The 20,514-nt window shown below is 45.6% G+C and overlaps 1 protein-coding gene across 2 annotated transcripts in view; it reads right to left on the reverse strand.

Annotated features, from left to right (window-relative positions):
- Positions 1 to 20,514, reverse strand: part of LOC120535086 (centrosome-associated protein 350) — a 192,274-nt gene that overhangs the window by 144,375 nt on the left and 27,385 nt on the right. For both annotated transcript variants that reach the window (XM_039762643.1, XM_039762642.1), the window contains exons 4-6: positions 11,276 to 11,508; positions 10,855 to 10,944; positions 207 to 335 (exon numbers count right to left, since the gene is read on the reverse strand). In XM_039762643.1, the coding sequence (XP_039618577.1) occupies positions 207 to 335; positions 10,855 to 10,944; positions 11,276 to 11,508 (452 nt within the window). The remainder of the gene's footprint in view (positions 1 to 206; positions 336 to 10,854; positions 10,945 to 11,275; positions 11,509 to 20,514) is intronic.

A 20,514-nucleotide genomic window follows, 5' to 3' on the forward strand; every position in this document is an offset into this window, starting at 1 on the left:
ATACCACAGGAAGTATTCATCCTAAAGGGAGACAAAGGATTTTCTGAAAGACCTTTTGTTGTGTATTCAGTTATGAGGACTGCCGTATATAGATGCACACAATTTAGATTAAAAGAAGCAGTTCTATTAACATAGAAGGCATTAAATAGCAATTAAAATTAAAATGTTTGCTTTCAAACTTGGGGGAAAAAAAAATTAGTAAGTACCGCTGGGGTAATCCTGGACTCTTTCCTCTTTCTCAGTCTCCGGGATGAAGTGTTTTGGAGGAGGCCCGAGCAGCAGTCTCACCAGCCTTTGTCCTTCCCGCCAAGACGACACTCTTATGGATTGTTTACCTGCATTAAGACCAGCAGTTCAAGGATTAGTCGAGTCTTCATTGATAAGAAACATTCGCAGTGAAAAACCCTGAGATACTTCTCACAAATGAAGTACGATTTCAAGAAAAATTCTGGGCATCCGGCTCTTTTACTCAATGTCACATTTTCTATAGCCGCATTTAAAGAGGAGTAAATCACTTGTGTTTACGGCATTTTTATCACTCAACAGGAATCTAAACGCACCTTGGGGAGAGATTTGTCGAAGCAGTTAATCACTTTTTTACACCTCATCCCAAGGACAGATCACCAGGAGGTTAAAATGATACTTGTAATGTCGATCACTGGTTCACAAGATATATCAGGGCCTGAATTAGTCGTTAGCATCCGTATGACATAACGCCTATAAATTATTCAGGCATTAAAAAAGCAACATTTTTAATGCTCGTATCAATGAAAGAGGTTAACAAAATTAGCGAAGAATGAAAAACTAATCCGTTTCTCTTCTGTCTCCTTCAACAAACAACTGAAAAACTGTGCGTACATGGATTGCTTCATGAAAAACAAAATGGCAAATTCTCCTCCAGCTTCATTTTCAACTTTGTGTTTATGGGATTTTTACAAGGACATTTGATTCCTTCAAAAGGGACTGAGCTGTGGATTAAAGTAGCGGGCAAGCACGGCATTTATTTTGTAGAGTAAAGAGTACGGTAATATGGGCACAGTGGTTCTCAAAGTGGCATATAAAGCAACAGATTAACATCAGTAAATTAAGCGATGATCCAGTTGTCGACATTATTGCCATTTACAGCGCCCTCCATAATGTTTGGCACAAAGACGTATTCTCCTTTGATTTCCCCTTCTGCTCCACAGTTTAAAATGACAAATCAAACAATTCAGACTTGTGATTAAAGTGCACATTGCAGACTTTTATTGAAGGGGATTTGCAGACATTTCAGTTACTACACTTTTTCTACGTGGTTGCCCCCATTTCAGGGCATCACAACATTTGGGACACAGTAATGGCAGGTCTCTTAAAGCCGTCATATTTAAGACTTTGTCACATAATCCCTGTGATTCATACGCATCACCAAGTACTGCGGATCTTCTCTGGTGATGCCCTGCCATTCTCATCTCCTTCTTGTTTCAGGGGGCTTATCCCCCCATTTCAGGGTGCCATAATGTTTGAGAAAAAGTAATGGCAGGTCTGTTAAAGCTGTCATATTTAGGACTTTGTCACAAACCCCTGCAATTCATAGGTATCACCAGGTATGGAGGATCTTCTCTGGTGATACCATGTCATTTTCATCTCCTGCTTGTTTCGGGAGGGCTTATTCCCCATTTCAGGGCACCATAATGTTTGGAACAATTGGCATCACAGGTGATCACTTAGGTGGGTTTCATAAGACACCTCTGCCTGCTTCTCCCCTTTGGAGTCTGTAGCTGCCATTGTTCAACATGAGGACAAGAGCTGTGCCAATGAAAGTCAAAGAAGCCATCATGAGGCTGAAACACAAGAATAAAACCATTGGAGACATCAGTAAAATCTCAGGATGACCAAAATCAAGGAACATCATGAAGGAGAAAGAGCACACTGGCGAGCTCAGTAGTCACAAAGGGGCTGGTAGGCCAAAGAAGACCTCCACTGCTGATGAAAGAAGAATCCTCACTATGATTAAGGAAACCCCCCCCAAGCGCCTGTGTGACAGATCAGAAACAGTCTTCAGGGGGCCAATGTGTGTGTCAGAGATGAATATCAGCAGAAGACTTCATGAACAGAAACACAGAGGCCACACTGCAAGATGGAGTCCACCAAAACAGGATGGCCAGATGACAGTTTGTGAAAAAGGACTTCAAAGAGCCTGCAGAATTCTGGGAAAAGGTCTTGTGGACGGATGAGACAAAGATGAACCTGCTTCAGAGTGATGGTGAGAGCAAATGGTGGAGATGACAAGGAACTGCCCGAGGCCCGAGGTCCAAAGCAGACCACCTCATCTGTTAAACATAGCGGTGCTGGAGGTGTTATGGCTTGGGCTTATATGGCTGCCATAGGTCCCGGCACACTTCTTTTTGCTGATGATGAAACTGCTAACAGCAGTGAACTCTGAGGTGTGCACAAACATCTGATCTGCCCAAGTTCCAGTTAGTTAGTTAGTTCCTACCATGCTCCTTAGCACATCAGGCAGCAAGTGCTCTCCAATGGACTCGGTCAGCTTCAGTGAGTTCAGCTGTGAGGGTTAGATTGACGGTTTTCTGGTCCCCCAAAAAAGTTGACCTACGTGGCCTGCCTGGTTTTCATGTGCTCTTTGATGGTATCTGGTGCATGGTGAGCCTTGGAAAGCTTTGAATAGTAAGAGTTGCAGCGCATCCCAAGTTCTGTAATGGTGTCTTCCGGTGACTTCAGGCCACTCTGCTTCAGCACCTCATCATTTGTCTCTTTATGCGAGATGCCGAGTATTCTTCTGAGGCACTGCTGGTGAAAGTCATTGAGCTTGTGAGCAATTCGTTTCATGTTCTTCCACGTTTTGCTGGCATAGATGGCATTTTGATTGTATGCCACCCATTGTTATCCAAATTCCAGTAAGTGCCTCATTGGACGGTGCTTCATCCTACAACAAGACAGTGATCCCAAATATGCTGCTAAGGCAACACAGGAGTTTGTCAATGCTACAAAATGGAAATTTATTGAATGTCAAAAGCCTGTCACCCAATTTCAGTCCAACCGAGGAGGTTTTCCATATGCTGAAGGGAAAACTGAAGGGGACAATCCCTTAAACCAAGCAGGAGGTGAAGATGGCTGCATTAGACATCAGCAGAGTAGATCCTGAGCACCAGGTGATGACCATGAATCTCAGTCTTCAAGCAGTCATGGCAAGCAAGGGATATGCAACAAAGTCCTAAATATGACAATGGCTTTAATAGACCTGCCATTTCTGTGTCCCAAACATTATGGTGCCCTCAAATGAGGGGACCATTTAGAAAAAGTGTTGTGATGACCGAAATGTATACAAAACCCCTTAAATGAAAGTATGCAATGTGCACTTTAATCACAAGTTTGATTTGATTTCAAACTGTAGAGCAGAGAGGGTAAAATGTGACTTTGTCCTAAACATTATGGAAGGCACTATAATTCTCCTATTAGCTTTATTGAATCCAATCTCAACGCTAAGTATTCAACAGAACAGCATGCAAGAGTGGCCATGTTGCCCCATATTCCTGCAGAACCTCCCCCCACACATGAGGAACATGGCCATACGCCTTTTTCCAAATCTGCAAAAAACATGTAGATTGGGATATCCTACTGCTAGGTACCCAGCGGCAACTGTGCCAGACAGAAGAGGTGCTCTACTGTTTCATGGCAAGGATGTCGATTATAAGACTTCGCCAAGGCTGGGTCTCGTCACCACTCCTGCTTGTGGTTTTCATGGACAAGGATATCAAGACACAGCTGAGGATGTGAGGAGGTCTGGTTGGGGTGGTGAGGGTTAGCATTGTGCAGATAACGTTGCCCACTTTGCCACATCCAACCACGACCTTTGGCATGCACTCGAGTAATTCACTACCGAGTTTGAAGCAGTTGGGGTGAGGATCAGCACCTACAAGTCCGAGGTCATGGTACCCTCTTGGAAGAGTAGATTGTTTTCTCTAGGTTAGGGGAGAACAGCTGCCCTTGGTGGAGGAGATCAAATATCTTGGGATGTTGCTTTCAAGTGGAGGAAAAAGGGAACATGAAATCAAAAGTGGAAAATCTTCCAGTTCTGAACTGCAGACTGTTTCTATTACATTTTTAATTATTTTGCTTTAACGAACCAGGATGAACTAAATTTGTAAGGCGATAGATAGATAGATAGATGTGTGTGGATGTGAACAAGCCGCTGAGCCACCACAATCCTCTGTGCGCTCTGCTTTCAACTCCATTGTCAAGTGCTGCTAAAAAGCGCATATTTAATGTAACCCAACATCACATGTAATCGCATTCTATTACTACTAGATAGATAGAGAGAGATAAGGCACTATTAGATAGATAGAGAGAGATAAGGCACTATTAGATAGATAGAGAGAAATAAGGCACTATTAGATAGATAGAGAGAGATAAGGCACTATTAGATAGATAGATAGATAGATAGATAGATAGATAGATAGATAGATAGATAGATAGATAGATAGATAGATAAAGGCACTATAAGATAGATAGATAGATAGATAGATAAGGCACTATAAGATAGATAGATAGATAGATAGGGCACTATAAGATAGACAGACAGACAGACAGACAGACAGACACATAGATAGATAGATACTTTATTAATCCCAAGGGGAAATTCACAAGGTTTGCCTTAATCACAAGCATCACAAGCATCCTTTTGCATTGTACGAGCACTTTATGCATCTTCTCCCATTGGTTTCCTTTCCAATTATGTGATGAACTGAGAATGGGAAATTAGTGCAGATGCCGCAAAACCTATCCTGGGAACGGATGGACGCCGTAGACCTAGGAACTGCAGAATTCGTTTACAGCTTGAGAAAGTAAGGAGTACGGAAATACTTGAAGGATTAAACACTTCTGATCGGAGCCAGACATCACCTGGACAAGACAGCCAATCAAATGTGTACAGTGTCACATGTCCTGAAACCCCATGTGTTCATTTTAGCATAAATAAGGCCCGACCAATGGACCAAAATGAAGAAGAAAAGCAATGACAGAAGGGCAACTTAGGAAGCAATGTCAGAGATGAGATCTAGTCATTGTATAAAATCCCATCCAACCTGGGGTATGCTGGAGCCAATCCCAGCCAACATAGGGCGCAAGGCAGGAAACAAACCCCAAGCAGGGCACCAGCCCACTGCAGGGCATGGGCACACACCCAGCACACACTAGGGACAATTTAGAATCACCAATGTATCTAACCTACATTTCTTTGGACTGTGGGAGGAAAGTACATGCAAACTCCATGTAGGGGGGACCCAGGAAGCGAACCCGGGTCTCCTAACTGCAGCACTACCCACTGCACCACCGTGCCACCCCATCGTATAACATTGATAGCTAAACCAAAAGCTGCCAAGGCTAACATTTACCCCTTGACATTTTGGATTTTTGGTAAGCTCTTCTACGACTGTTAATATCCAGACTTTTCTATCTATTTTATTCTCTTCTATTTGATTTTGTTATATGTTAATAAATATATAATAATAAATATGTTGCCCTTATATATTGCTCAGAAAATGAAAGGAACACTTTTGAATGAGAGTTTAGCATCAAGTCAGTGAGACTTCTGGGCTATTGATCAGGTCAGTTAAGTAGCAGAGGGGCTTGTTCATCAGTTTCAGCTGCTTTGGTGCACTCTGGGCAACAATGAGATGACCCCCAAAACAGGAATGAATGGTTTAACAGGTGGACAGAGACCACTGACATTTTTCCCTCCTCATCTGTTTTGTCACTCGTTTTGTTTTTGGCAATGGTCAGTGTCACTACTGGTAGCAATGAGGCCATATCTGGACCCTACAGAAGTGGCACAGGGAGCCCAACTTCTCCAGGATGGCAGGCACATCAATATGTGCCATTGCCAGAAGGTTTCCAGTGTCTTCCAGCACAGTCTCAATGGCATGGAGGAGATCCCAAGAGACAGGCAGGCAGGCAGTTACTCTAGGAGAGCTGGACAGGGCCCCTCATAGAAGGTCCTTAACCCATCAGCAGGACCCACTGGTATCTGCTGCTTGAGCAAGGAGGAACAAAATGACCTGCAGTAGGCAAGCAGACCACTTGTCTCTGTCCAAACAATCAGAAACACATTTCATGTGGGTGGTCTGAGGGCCCGACGTCCTCTAGTGGGCACTGTGGAGCTGCGATTGGCATTTGCCATAGAATACCAGAATTGGCAGGTCCACCACTGGCGCCCTGTGCTTTTCACAGATGAGAGCAGGTTCACCCTCAGCACACGCGACAGACATGAAAGGGTCTGGAGAAGCCGTGGAGAAAGTTATGCTTCCTGTAACATCGTTCAGCATGACTGGTTTGGTGGTGGGTTAGTGATTGTCTGGGGAGGCATATCCATGGAGGGACACACAGACCTCCAAAGGCTAGACAATGGCACCGCAGGACTGCCATTAGGTATCGGGATGAAATCCTTGGACCCACTGTCAGACCCTATGCTGGTGCAGTGGCTCCTGGGTTCCTCCTGGTGCACAACAATACCCGGCCTCATGTGGCAAGAGTATGCAGGCAGTTCCTGGAGGATGAAGGATTTGATACCATTGGACTGCCCCCCAATCCCCCACTCACTCACTCACCTGACCTCAATCCAATAGAACACCTCTGAGCGGGACATTATGTTTTCGGTCCATCCGACCACCTCAGCCTGTCCAGGAGCTCAGTGATGCCCTGGTCCAGATCCGAGAGGAGATCCCCCAGGACACCATCCGTCGTCTCATTAGGACGTTGTCATGCATGCATACAAGCACATGAGGGGCATACAAGATGCCGAGTACGATTTGGAGTTGCTGCAATAAAATTTTGGCAAAATGGACTTGCCTGCCTGCTGCATAATTTTTTCCCTTTGATTTTCGGAGGGTCTTTGAATTCAGCCCTCTGTTGGTTGCTCATTTTCATTTCCATCCTTTCGTTCCTAACACATCACCATATCAGTCCATATCAGTAGAGATATCCAGCAGGATTTTAGTCCCATTGAGATCTGATGTGTTTTCAAATTGTTCCTTTAATTTTTCTGAGCAGTGTATTTTCTATAGTTTGTCTTTTATCTACTGCGGTGGGCTGGCACCCTTCCTGGGGTTTGTTTCCTGCCTTGAGCTGTGCTGGCTGGGATTGGCTCCAGCAGACCCCCATGACCCTGTAGTTAGGATATAGCGGGTTGGATAATGGATGGATGGATGGATGTCTTTTATCTAGTGTGACTGAAATAATAAAAGAGTACCAAGTGGGAGCTGAAGTGCTGCTTTCTTATTCACAGGGTTTTTAATGAGGTCACCACTCAATAATGAGAGCAACTGGGATAAAATGAAGACATTGCTTGGTTAGCAAGTGTCATAAAACCAAAAGAGTGTGACCACACGCACCTTTCTTAGTGCTGGCGAGACCGAATCCCCATTTTGAGAATCCTATCTGGAATATTGTGGAGTGACTGGCAACTGGCACCACCTGAGACTTTGTCTGGAATGAATCGGCAGGTTTATGTGTGTGTGTGTGTGTGTGTGTGTTAATCTTCAAGGGCGAGAGAAGATGAACCCAATAAATGTTCCTGGTAAGTCTCACAAACGTCATGATAATACAAGTGGCGGCTCAGCTGTTCCTGTGGACCCTGGTACCGGTCTGTGGTGGTGAAGCGGGAGCGGAGTTTAAAAGCATCTCTCTCGCTTTACCAGTTCATTTCTATCCCTGTCCTCACCTCTAGTCATGAGCTGTGGGTAATAATTGAAAGAATGAGATTGCGAGTTACAAGCTCCAGAAATGAAGTTTCTTCAAAGGGCGGACCCCCCATTATAGGGTAAGAAGCTCAGCAGTTCAGGAGAGCACCAGAGTAGAGAGTCTTGGCTCTTCTGGATTGAGAAAGGCCAGTTGAGGTGGTTTGGGTATGAGCTTCCGCTAGGGCTGGTCCAAGCACGTCCCACTGGGCAAAGACCCAGCAGAAGACAAAGGACATGCAGGAGGGATTGTATCTCTCAACTGGCTTGGGAACTCCGGGGAATTCCCCAGGAACAGTTGGAATCTGTAAGTCTGGGCTGACCTGCTTGGACTGCTGCTACCACAATTCTCACTAGGAAAAGTGGATGTTAATGTTATAATTTTCAAAATGCACTAGTATTACTTCCAAGACAAAAATTTTAAATATTGAGAAAGCACACCGTTTAACTTGTCAGTAAGACTCCGATTCTCCCATCCATCCAAGAAAACAGCACAACACACGGGCACTCCCCCTAAAACACAGAATTGCTTTTAACTACGAGTTGTCATTGATCTTTAAACAAATTGAGAAGCTGAACTGGTGACCTGCGAAACCCCATCCATCTTCTCTGGCACTGACCCCACTCACCCTGCCTACAGCACATGAGTGATGAACATCCACTGACAATCCAATGAGCTCCGAGTCGGACAAGGTCAGTGCCATCATATGAATAAAATTCTGATCCGGCAAATCACGGCGAGACATCGAGGGCTTAATAACAGAGGCTGACTTCTTCATGAACCTACCCCTCCAGTTATCCCTGTTCGATTCAAAGTTACATATCAAGTGCACATCTAATATGGCAAAACCCCAGGCACACTATACTGGCTCCTTCATTCAGAAGAGTATAAAACAAAAATAAATTACAGAAGGGCGGCACGCTGGCACAGTGGTAGCGCTGCTACCTCGCAGTTAGGAGACCTGGGTTTGCTTCCCTGCGTGGAGTTTGCATGTTCTCCCTGTGTCTGCGTGGGTTTCCTCCGGGTACTCTGGTTTCCTCCCACAGTCCAACGACATGCAGGTGAGGTGTATTGGGTATTTTAAATTGTCCCGTGTGTGTGCGTGTGTGTGTGTGTGTGTGTGTGCGTGCGTGCCCTGCCCAAGGTCTGTTTCCTGCCTTGCACCCTGTGTTGACTGGGATTGGCTCCAGCAGACCCCCCGTGACCATGTAGTTAGAATACAGCGGGTTGGATAATGGATGGATGGATGGAATTACAGGAGAGAATGCTGCAGGACTCCATATAACAGGAGACCGCTCCTTTGGCGATATTCAATAACGCCATAAAGATCAAAAAAAAAAAAAAATTCGGACACAAGTGTCAGTAGGCTGTGTGTCCTAGAAACCAAGTTACCCAAACTATTCTCTAACATTTCAGTAATTTATTGCTCTGATCTTTCTGATCATAAAAATAGTTCATTATGACAGCAACTGACAAGAAGAATTGATAATTCATTGCAGAATTACGGTATTTGAGGGTTCCTCACGAGGGCCTCTTTCTCTCACACGATTTGGCTCAAAAACTAATCAGCAGATCGTCATCTCATAACAGGCTTAAGTTTCGAGTTTGGCATTTTTCTGTCCAGCCGTCTTACCTCTAGACACACACCCCATCATCGAGATATTGATGTTTTTGGTATCAGGGGTCCCTAAAAACTTCAAGATCCAGACATTGAAATTTTTGACGAATCTAAGGCTTTTGCTATTGTCTCATAGATGACAGGTTATGGTGGAGGTAGGGTGCAAAGCAAAAATCAAACAAAATTAAATAGTTTAACCTTCCTTGGCATTAACCCAGAGTGTGATTCGGGCTAAGAATTCTATACAATTTCAGTTAAACTTGAGTCAGGCTCAGGGTGACATGTAATGAATGACCTGCTTTACAGCGTTAAGCCCAAATAACTCACAGGACAATATTCCTCTGCCTTCCTCATGCTGCAAAAAATGCATGAAAATTAGGGTAGCATTCCAGTATCTCTAGAACATCAGAAAACCGTGACGAAAAACTGGTCATTCAGTCCAACATGCTCATCTTTCCTATTCAGTTCAATTATCCAAAAATAATATCAAGTCAATATCTGAAGGCCCCTAAAATTGTGCCCACCACTGCACTACTTGGTAATTTATTTTATGTGCCTATGACTTTGGCGTGAAGAAAAACTTTCCAAGATTTGTACAAACATTGCCTTTAACAAGAGTCCAACCCTGTCCATGTGTTCTTATTGCACAGCTTAATTTTAAAGGAACAATTGGGATCTACTGTACTCTTTTCTTTCATAATTTTAAAGACTTCAATCAAGTCCCCTCTCTACCTCTGTGATTTAAGACTAAAAAGGTTCAGCTCTTTCAATCTGTCATCATCTCTCCTCATCTCCCCATGTACTTTGCCTTAATAGATGGATAAGTGTCCACCCAGCTGCTATGTCTCTGTTACATGCTATTTGGTATGTGATCTGGCATGGGAATATGAGCAGGGCTAAGGCTTGTGGTGCGCCATCTGTTGGAATGACAAATGCAATGCATTCGATAAATACAAATGTTTGTGTTGGGCCACCTGTTGGGAAGACAAATGCAATGTACACTTGATTACTGCATATGTTTGTGCTAGGCCACCTGCTGGAGGGGCAAATGCAGCATACTTTATTACTACAAAATGTCTGTGCTAGGCCACCTGTTGGAAAGACAAATGCAATGCATTGGATAAATACAAATGTCTGTGCTAGGCCACCTGTTGGAAAGACAAATGCAATGCACACTTGATTACTGCATATGTTTGTGCTAGCCCACCTGCTGGAAGGGCAAATGCAATGCACTTGATTATTAAAAAAATATTTGTGCTGTGCCACCTGTTGAAATGACAAATGCAATGCATTTTATTACTACATGCATTTGAAAATACATTCCCATAGATGGTGCACTTACTTTTGCTACAACACAGTGTCAGAAAAAAGGAATTGAGAGCATAACAAATGAATTTAACAAAACTGATAGTGTAAACCTTAATATCTGTGGTCTTTGGTAAAAATAAAAACAAAAAGTTGTCTAGAGACAATTAGATTTGTGCATAAAAAAATGAATTACAAACCTTGTCCTTTCACTCGATCTTTCTTGTTATCTGATTTTTTCTCGCCGTCATTTTGTAGTCTCTCACGCCCTCTATCTTTGGATTTCATCCCTAGGAAATAAATTAAATAAAAGATGTATGTATTTGGCTGGCACTTTTATCCAAGGAGACATAGAAGATTTGAGATACATCTGGTTTCATTTACCACCCCCCATCCCCCCCCCCAAATTGGAGCACAGGCAAGTGAAATGACTTGATGATGGACACAAACTGGTGTCAGTAGTGGGATTTGATCCCACGTCAAAATGTTGTTGTGCTTGCATACCTTTACCACAACAAGATCATTATTCCAGGACAATCAATGAAAGCAGAGATGAAAATGTACGAAGGAGAAAACACAATTCAAACCAAAAACTTTTTGCATTGCAGACATACTATGTACCTGTAGAAGGAGGAGGAAGGGTAGCAAAAGTGACTTTCCTGACCTTCCTGGTGATCTCACCCTGCCGGTAGATTTCTATTACATGGTCCAGGCCATTGTTTAGAGCTGCCTGGTGGTTCATCTGCTGCTGAAGGATTTGGTCCCGCAAGATGTGCAGTTTAATTCCCGGTGCAGAGCCAGTCCTAAGAAGCTGCCTACGATGGTCCATCTCTTGAGAGGTTAAGAAGTGGGCACTACAAAGAGATAAGGGGATTTGGTCAAATGTTTTGATCTCCTCTCACTCACAAAATAATGAACACCGACTGGAGCAGAAACTGAATGCAAAAAGTTTTCAACTGCTGAGTCAAAAAGTTGAGACAAACATATTGCTAAAGGCTGGGCTGGGGTTCAAATCCACGTGTTATGTCGGGTTTTCATTCGTTTATTTAAGTTATGGCTACTTTAGTTGATGATGCGTAATATTTTTTATTTTTGGTTTTGTCTATGTACGTATGTAAACTGCCTGTTATGTTCCATGTGTTTTGTGGGTTGTCCCTAAAGACGCAGGGCTACCTGCCAATCACTGCTGACAGCTGCCCTCCTAACTATAAATCCAGAGGGTCTCCCACAGTTCCTGGCACTGTGAATACGCTCTGGAGTTGGTGAGCTCTTCTGTCTTTTAATGTGCTTTGTGAATTTCTGCGCTGCGTGTTTTTAATCTGTTTTAGGACTGTTGGATTGCCTTATTGATTAGGCAATTCTGCTTTGCCTTCTCTGCTCCACTAAGATGCTTTTCTGCAAGAAAGCATTTTGGGCAAATACGTCTTTTTATTGTATAAAAGATTCTGTGCATAGCTGGGTCAATCTATTGTTGCCTAGGCTGCCTACACCCGAGTGGTGCCGTTTATGAAACTAAAGTGGCGTACCCGCTATACTCTTCCATTACATCCATATTGTGTACAGAGAGGGGCACTGCTTTGGTAATTCAAAGGACACACACTCCTTACCTTTCTGTTACAGCCACACAATGGACAGCAAGAGGCGCACCCTTCAATCAAATCCACAAAGTGTTATAATACTGAAAGTGCACTAAAGACAACAGGGGGCACCATTTTTGGTAAGTCAAGGGGCACGTGCCACAGACACCAAAGGGGACAGCTATCCCCAAACTCAGCCATCAAAGTCTAATAATATTGAAAGTGTGCCGTTTATGGAACACAAGCATCAGTAACTCCTGATCTTTCCACCCCTCTCCTCCTTCGTACACACTATAGACACCAAGGGGCACCGTTCTGGTAAGTAAAGGGGCACATAACCCCTTCCCACCCCCTAGGGCTTCAAATGGGCTTCCATCCATCCATCCATCCATCCATCCTCTTCCGCTTATCCGAGGTCGGGTCACGGGGGCAGCAGCTTAAAGCAGAGAGGCCCAGACTTCCCTCTCGCCGGCCACTTCTTCCAGCTCTTCCGGGAGAATCCCAAGGCGTTCCCAGGCCAGCCGGGAGACATAGTCCCTCCAGCGTGTCCTGGGTCTTCCCCGGGGCCTCCTCCCAGTTGGACGTGCCCGGAACACCTCACCAGGGAGGCGTCCAGGAGGCATCCTGATCAGATGCCCGAGCCACCTCATCTGACTCGTCTCGATGCGGAGGAGCAGCGGCTCTACTCTGAGCCCCTCCCAGATGACATGACCATAGGTGAGGGTAGGAGCGTAGATCGACTGGTAAATTGAGAGCTTTGCCTTACAGCTCAGCTCCTTTTTCACCACGACAGACCGATGCAGAGCCCGCATCACTGCGGATGCCGCACCGATCCGCCTGTCGATCTCACGCTCCATTCTTCCCTCACTCGTGAACAAGACCCCGAGATACTTGAACTCCTCCACTTGGGGCAGGATCTCTCCCCCAACCCTGAGAGGGCACTCCACCCTTTTCCGGCTGAGGACCATGCTCTCGGATTTGGAGGTGCTGATTCTCATCCCAGCCGCTTCACATTCAGCTGCAAACCTCTCCAGAGAGAGCTGAAGATCACGGCCTGATGAAGCAAACAGGACAACATCATCTGCAAAAAGCAGTGACCCAATCCTGAGTCCACCAAACTGGACCCCTTCAACACCCTGGCTGCGCCTAGAAATTCTGTCCATAAAAGTTATGAACAGAATCGGTGACAAAGGGCAGCCCTGGCGGAGTCCAACTCTCACTGGAAACGGGCTCGACTTACTGCGGCAATGCGGACCAGGCTCTGACACCGGTTGTACAGAGACCGAACAGCTCTTATCAGGGGGTCCGGTACCCCATACTCCCGGAGCACCCCCCACAGGATTCCCTGAGGGACACAGTCCAAGTCCACAAAACACATGTAGACTGGTTGGGCAAACTCCCATGCACCCTCCAGGATTCTGCTAAGGGTGAAGAGCTGGTCCACTGTTCCGCGACCAGGACGAAAACCACACTGTTCCTCCTGAATCCGAGGTTTGACTATCCGACGGACCCTCCTCTCCAGAACCCCCGAATAGACTTTTCCAGGGAGGCTGAGGAGTGTGATCCCTCTGTAGTTGGAACACACCCTCCGGTCCCCTTTTTAAAGAGGGGGACCACCACCCCAATCTGCCAATCCAGAGGCACTGTCCCCGATGTCCATGCGATGTTGCAGAGACGTGTCAACCAAGACAGTCCTACAACATCCAGAGCCTTAAGGAACTCCGGCGATCTCATCCACCCCCGGGGCCCTGCCACCAAGGAGTTTTTGACCACCTCGGTGACTTCAGTCCCAGAGATGGGAGAGCCCACCTCAGAGTCCCCAGGCTCTGCTTCCTCATTGGAAGGCATGTTAGTGGGATTGAGGAGGTCTTCAAGTACTCCCCACTGACCCTAACGTCCGAGTGAGGTCAGCAGCGCACCATCCCCACCATATACGGTGTTGACACTGCACTGCTTTCCCCTCCCGAGACGCCGGACGGTGGACCAGAATCTCCTCAAAGCCGTCCGAAAGTCGTTCTCCATGGCCTCTCCAGACTCCTCCCATGCCCGAGTTTTTGCCTCAGCAACAACCGAAGCCGCATTCTGCTTGGCCTGCCGGTACCTGTCAGCTGCCTCCAGAGACCCACAAGACAAAAAGGTCCTATAGGACTCCTTCAGGTTGACGGCATTCCTCACCGGGTTCGGGGATTGCCGCCACGACAATAGAGGCACAGAACATGGCCCATTCGGACTCAATGTCCTCCACCTCCCTCAGAACATGGTTGAAGTTCTGCCGGAGGTGGGAGTTGAAGCTACTTCTGACAGGGGACTCTGCCAGCCATTCCCAGCAGACCCTCACAACACGTGTGGGCCTACCAGGTCTGACCGGCATCTTCCCCCACCATCGAAGCCAACTCACCACCAGGTGGTGATCAGTTGACAGCTCCGCCCCTCTCTTCACCCGAGTGTCCAAGACATATGGCCGCAAGTCCGACAACACAACCACAAAGTCGATTATCGACCTGAGGCCTAGGGTGTCCTGGTGCCAAGTGCACATATGAACACCCTTATGCTTGAACATGGTGTTCGTTATGGACAATCCGTGGCGAGCACAGAAGTCCAATAACAAAACACTGCTCGGATTCAGATCGGGGGGGCCATTCCTCCCAATCACGCCCTTCCAGGTCTCACTGTCATTGCCCACGTGAGCATTGAAGTCTTCCAGCAGAACGAGGGAGTCCACAGAAGGTATGCCCTCTAACAACCCCTCCAGGGACTCCAAAAAGGTGGATAATCCAAACTGCCGTTCGGCGCATACGCACAAATAACAGTCAGGACCCTTCCCCCCACCAGAAGGCAGAGGGAGGCCACCCTCTCGTCCACCGGGGTAAACCCCAATGCACAAGCTCCGAGTCGGGGGGCAATAAGTATGCCCACACCTGCTCGGCGCCTCTCACCGGGGGCAACTCCAGAGTGGTAGAGAGTCCAGTCCCTCTCAAGGAGATTGGTTCCAGAGTCCAAGCTGATGAGTCGAGGAGAGTCCAACTATATCTAGCCGGAACCTCTTGACCTTGCGCACTAGCTCAGGCTCCTTCCCCTTCAGAGAGGTGACATTCCACGTCCCAAGAGCCAGTTTCTGTAGCCGAGGATCAGACCGCCAAGGTCCCGCCTTCGGCCACCACCCAACTCACACTGCACCCGACCCTCCTTGGCCCCTCCCATAGGTGGTGAGCCCAAGGGGAGGAGGACCCATGTTACCTCTTCGGGCTGTGCCCGGCCGAGCCCCATGAGTGTAGGCCCGGCCACCAGGCACTCGCCATCGAGCCCCACCTCCAGGCCTGGCTCTAAAGGGGGGCCACGGTGACTCGCATCCGGGCAAGGCAAAACGTCGTCCAAGGTTTTTATTCTTCATCAGAGGTTTATTGAACTGCTTTTTGTCTCATCCCTCACCTAGGACCAGTTTGCCTTGGGTGGCCCTACCAGGGGCATAAAGCCCCGGACAACATAGCTCCTATGGGACACGCAAACCCCTCCACCACGATAAGGTGACGGTTCAAGGAGGGGCAAATGGGCTTCCACCAGCACAAATTTATGTGTCTGCCTTTCTATCCAGCTGAGGTTTGGTGGTATACCCCCCTCTAGTGGGCATTTCTGGAACTGTTCAGGACTTTAATAATAATAATAATCTTTATATATATATTGTAATACACTACCGTGGCTGTTTGTTTGTTTGTATGTCCAGAATTTTAAATCACACTGTAGCACGCAAACCATTTGACGTATTGACCTGAAATTTGGTACAGATATAATACGTGACGTCTACTGTCCGCTTTCGGGGTGATGATTTTTATTACATTTTATTTTATTCCATCCATCCATCCATCCATCTATTATCCAACCCGCTATATCCTAACTACAGGGTCACAGGAATCCACTGGAGCCAATCCCAGCCAGCACAGAGCACAAGGCAGGAAACAAACCCCGGGCAGGGCGCCAGCCCACCGCAGCTCCTCTACCTTTGCATATCTTAAATCATTCTTGAGGCAGATTGTGGTGCTTAAGTGAAAAATGAAGAAAAACGTACTAAGTAACTTGCAACACAAAAACGGACTTAATCTGTTTAACGAGAAAAGATGCCGACAAAATAAGAGAAGAAGCTGGCTGCTAGGGTGGAACGAAGAAGAGCTGCTCAGGAAGCAGAAAGCGCATCAACCTCTGAGCAAACGAATGCTAAACGTACAAAGAAAGAGGAGGAAAACTAGAAGTTCATACAACGTGCAGTGCTGTTACTGGTAATAATAATAATTATTTACGTGTATATAGCGCTTTTCTCACTACTCAAAGTGCTTTCCACGCACTTCTAGTCATAATAAAATACACAGTGGAAAGCAGTTTTCATTTAAATTGTATTCACATGCAAACATATAGATATGTGTGGGCAAAGGCAGGTTTACAGTTGCTTATATGTAAAAAGGTATTCAGGTTATGAGTATAAAAATAACGTTATTAATCCAATAACTTCTAACAGAAGACAAATAATACAAGAACTAGCAAAATACCTGCACTTCGCAGCGACGAAGTACTGCCTTAAAATTTTTATTAAGAAGAAAATTAAACCTTTTTAAACCGAGGGAAAATATACCAATAATTATTTAAGGATCTCTTTGTATGCCACATTGTGAGTTCGGCCCTCCGGTTGTAATACGACCAAGCTGTGTGCTGAGCTTACTCTTGAGCATGTAACGTACAGTTGGCCATGTGAACAGTAATCTTGTCTCAAATCTCACAGCTTGGATTGCTGCGGTCATAATCGGTTTGAGTTTCATGGTTTGTTTCAATGACGACAGTATTTGTAGGACTTGTGTTGAAGTGACATTCGGCATCTGTCAAGCGTTGTAAGCACACAACCGGTTTCACATCCAGCTTTTGAGAGTTTAAACATTCATAAACATCAAAGTGTCCACCACTGAAATCGTCACCTGTCAATCTAAGATGTTTAAGAGGCATTGGCGGTTGTCGAAAGGTGTAAAATATTTGGCCATTTCGGTACACTTGAAAGCGACAACCGAAGAATTCAGTGGCAGCCATCAACTCACATGCAGATCCATAGGTGAAGGGCTTAAGTATTTCACTCTTCTAGTGCTCCTGTGTAGTCTGATTATCTCCTGTACGTCATCAGTCCACACCTTGAACCTGTCCAGTCATTCAATACATAAGACACAATGGATATCAAGAGTGAGCCTGATATGGCCGTGTAATATGTAACAAAGAGAATGGAAAAGGCAGGTGCCATCTCTGGGCATGGAAACTCGGTAAGTGACAGTTCTTTGTTCGATGGTGATCACCTCGATAGACATGTTAATGGGGGTACGGTTGGAATGATAAAGGAAATGGGTACCTGAACAATGTAAACTAAGTCTACAATACCTACACAATAACTATAATCGTAATAAACGAACAATAAAACAGCGGAGAAGCCGTGGATTAAATAAAAAGGCTGTAGCTATCAGCAGGGAGACGTGAATACCGTGGCAAAGCAAAGAAGGGAATGTAGAGACCGGAGCGACGGACGGCCTTATATAGGCAGGCAGCCAACAACGTGGGAGGCGTTAGGATGGGGGACCCAACGCCGCCTCACACGGTGACTGAGCTGCAGGCTATGGACGTATGTATGTACGTAAGTAGGATTCAGTTAGCGTTGGGAACCCGCGTACCAGATTTCTTGAAGATGGGCCCATAAGTAACAAAGACCGTTGAAAAGTTCAATATGGTGGCTGACAGTGGCATCATACCACCGAAATAAGTACGTATATTGATTTTGGTTAGCGCAGGGAAGCCGCCTACCAAATTTCGTGAAGATGGGGCCATAAATAAGAAAGTTCAACATGGCGGACGTTGTCGACCGTTACGTGTAGAATTTCTAAATGAAACCTGCCCAACTTTTGTAAGTAAGCTGTAAGTAATGAGCCTGCCAAATTTCAGCCTTCTACCTACACGGGAAGTTAGAGAATTAGTGATGAGTGAGTCAGTGAGTGAGTGCTTTGCCTTTTATTACTATAGATTAATAAATACAAGAATAGACTCTTCAATTCCACCCGGGGGGGTAAACGTTAACATTATACAAAAAGTTATTGTCCGTTATACCTGCATTGTTATCACTCTTTAATTAATATTGTTTCTATCAGTATGCTGCTGCTGGAGTATGGGAATTTCCCCTTGGGATTAATAAAGTTAATTAATTATATTATAATATTAATATTAATAAAGTATCTCTTCAAGAAGGGGGACCAGAGGGTGTGTTCCAACTACAGAGGGATCACACTCCTCAGCCTCCCTGGAAAAGTCTATTTGGGGGTCCTGGAGAGGAGGGTTCGTCAGATAGTCGAACCTCGGATTCAGGAGGAACAGTGTGGTTTTTGTCCTGGTCGCAGAACAGTGGACCAGCTCTACACCCTTAGCCAAATCCTGGAGGGTGCATGGGAGTTTGCCCAACCAGTCTACATGTGTTTTGTGGACTTGGAAAAGGCGTTCAACCGTGTCCCTTGGGGAATGTTGTGGGGGGTGTTCGGGGAGTATGGAGCACCGGACCCCCTGATAAGGGCTGTTCGGTCTCTGTACAACCAGTGTCAGAGCTTGGTCCGCATTGCCGGCAGTAAAAGTCGAACCCATTCCCAGTGAGAGTTGGACTCCGCCAGGGCTGCCCTTTGTCACAGATTCTGTTCATAACTTTTATGGACAGAATTTCTAGGCGCAGCCAGGGTGTTGAGGGGGTCCGGTTTAGTGGGCTCAGGATTGGGTCCCTGCTTTTTGCAGATTATGTTGTCCTGTTTGATTCATCAGGCCGTGATCTTCAGCTCTCTGCGAATCGGCTCGCAGCTGAGTGTGAAGCGGCTGGGATGGGAATCGGCACCTCCAAATCCGAGACCATGGTTATGCCTGACCAAGAGATAATTCAGAGGAGGCGAGAAGTGACCTCAAAATTGGTCCAGGGATTGGGTATAAAAGAGGACGGAGGTCAATGCTTCAGTGAACTTGAAATCAGGTGGTGTGTGGATGTGAACAAGCTGCTGAGCCACCACAAGCCTCTGTGTGCTCTGCTTTTAACTCCATTGTCAAGTGCTGCTAAAAAGCTGATATTTAACATCACATGTAATCGCATTCTATTACCACTATTACAGATAGATAGATAGATAGATAGATAGATAGATAGATAGATAGATAGATAGATAGATAGATAGATAGATAGATAGATAGATAGATAGATAGATAGATAGATAGATAGATAGATACTGTAGATAGATATTTGTCCCCATGGGAAATTGTGCTTTTTACAGAAGTTCTTTAAATAAATACATAAATAGGTAGATAAGCAAATAAATAAATAAGAAATGCTCCAGCTTTCATATTAGGTAACCTTGTCACCACAAGCATCTGAATATTATGCCATGAATATATGGTCTATTTTTTGTTCTTGTTTTATTGAATGTTAGGTTTGAAGCCCACACTGATAGAGCATATTGCCGCATCCACCACATGACAAACCACTTCAGGATCCCAGATTGGGACCCAAGTACTGTATTGTGATTTACGTATTGTAATGTGGTCTTTTGCGTCATTAAAAAAAAAAAAGGAACACGGACAACATTTTTAAAATGACATTGTTAATACAATATTTCTGGCTAAAATGTTAACTAAAGGGCGGCACGGTGGCACAGTGGTAGCGCTGCTGCCTCGCAGTTAGGAGACCTGGGTTCGCTTCCCAGGTTCTCCCTGCGTGGAGTTTGCATGTTCTCTCCGTGTCTGCGTGGGTTTCCTCCGGGCGCTCCGGTTTCCTCCCAAAAGACATGCAGGTTAGGTGGATTGGCGATTCTAAATTGGCCCTAGTGTGTGCTTGGTGTGTTTGTGTGTGTCCTGCGGTGGGTTGGCACCCTGCCCAGGATTGGTTCCTGCCTTGTGCCCTGTGTTGGCTGGGATTGGCTCTGTATTTGGATTCAGCGGGTTGGAAAATGGATGGATGGATGGATGTTAACTAAAATGCGAGAGGTTAGAAAAAAAACGTACAGGTTCTGCTTGAAAGTTTAAACACACACACAACACAACCACAAGAGGGCAGTATAAGTACAGTGTCTGAGCTATGGTTGGATTCCGCATGCACTAACCGGTTAGCAGCTGCCAAAGACAGAAGTACTCAGTTACGCTCCTGGAGGTTCAGAGTGACTGAAGGTTTTCAGTTTAACCAGTTTCCTAATTACGATCCGTTTTATTGACTAACAAAGCAATATATTTGTTTAGTTAACTCATTTG

Source organism: Polypterus senegalus, chromosome 9 (genome assembly GCF_016835505.1).
Source record: "Polypterus senegalus isolate Bchr_013 chromosome 9, ASM1683550v1, whole genome shotgun sequence".
In the NCBI taxonomy this organism is placed as follows: Eukaryota; Metazoa; Chordata; class Cladistia; order Polypteriformes; family Polypteridae; genus Polypterus; species Polypterus senegalus.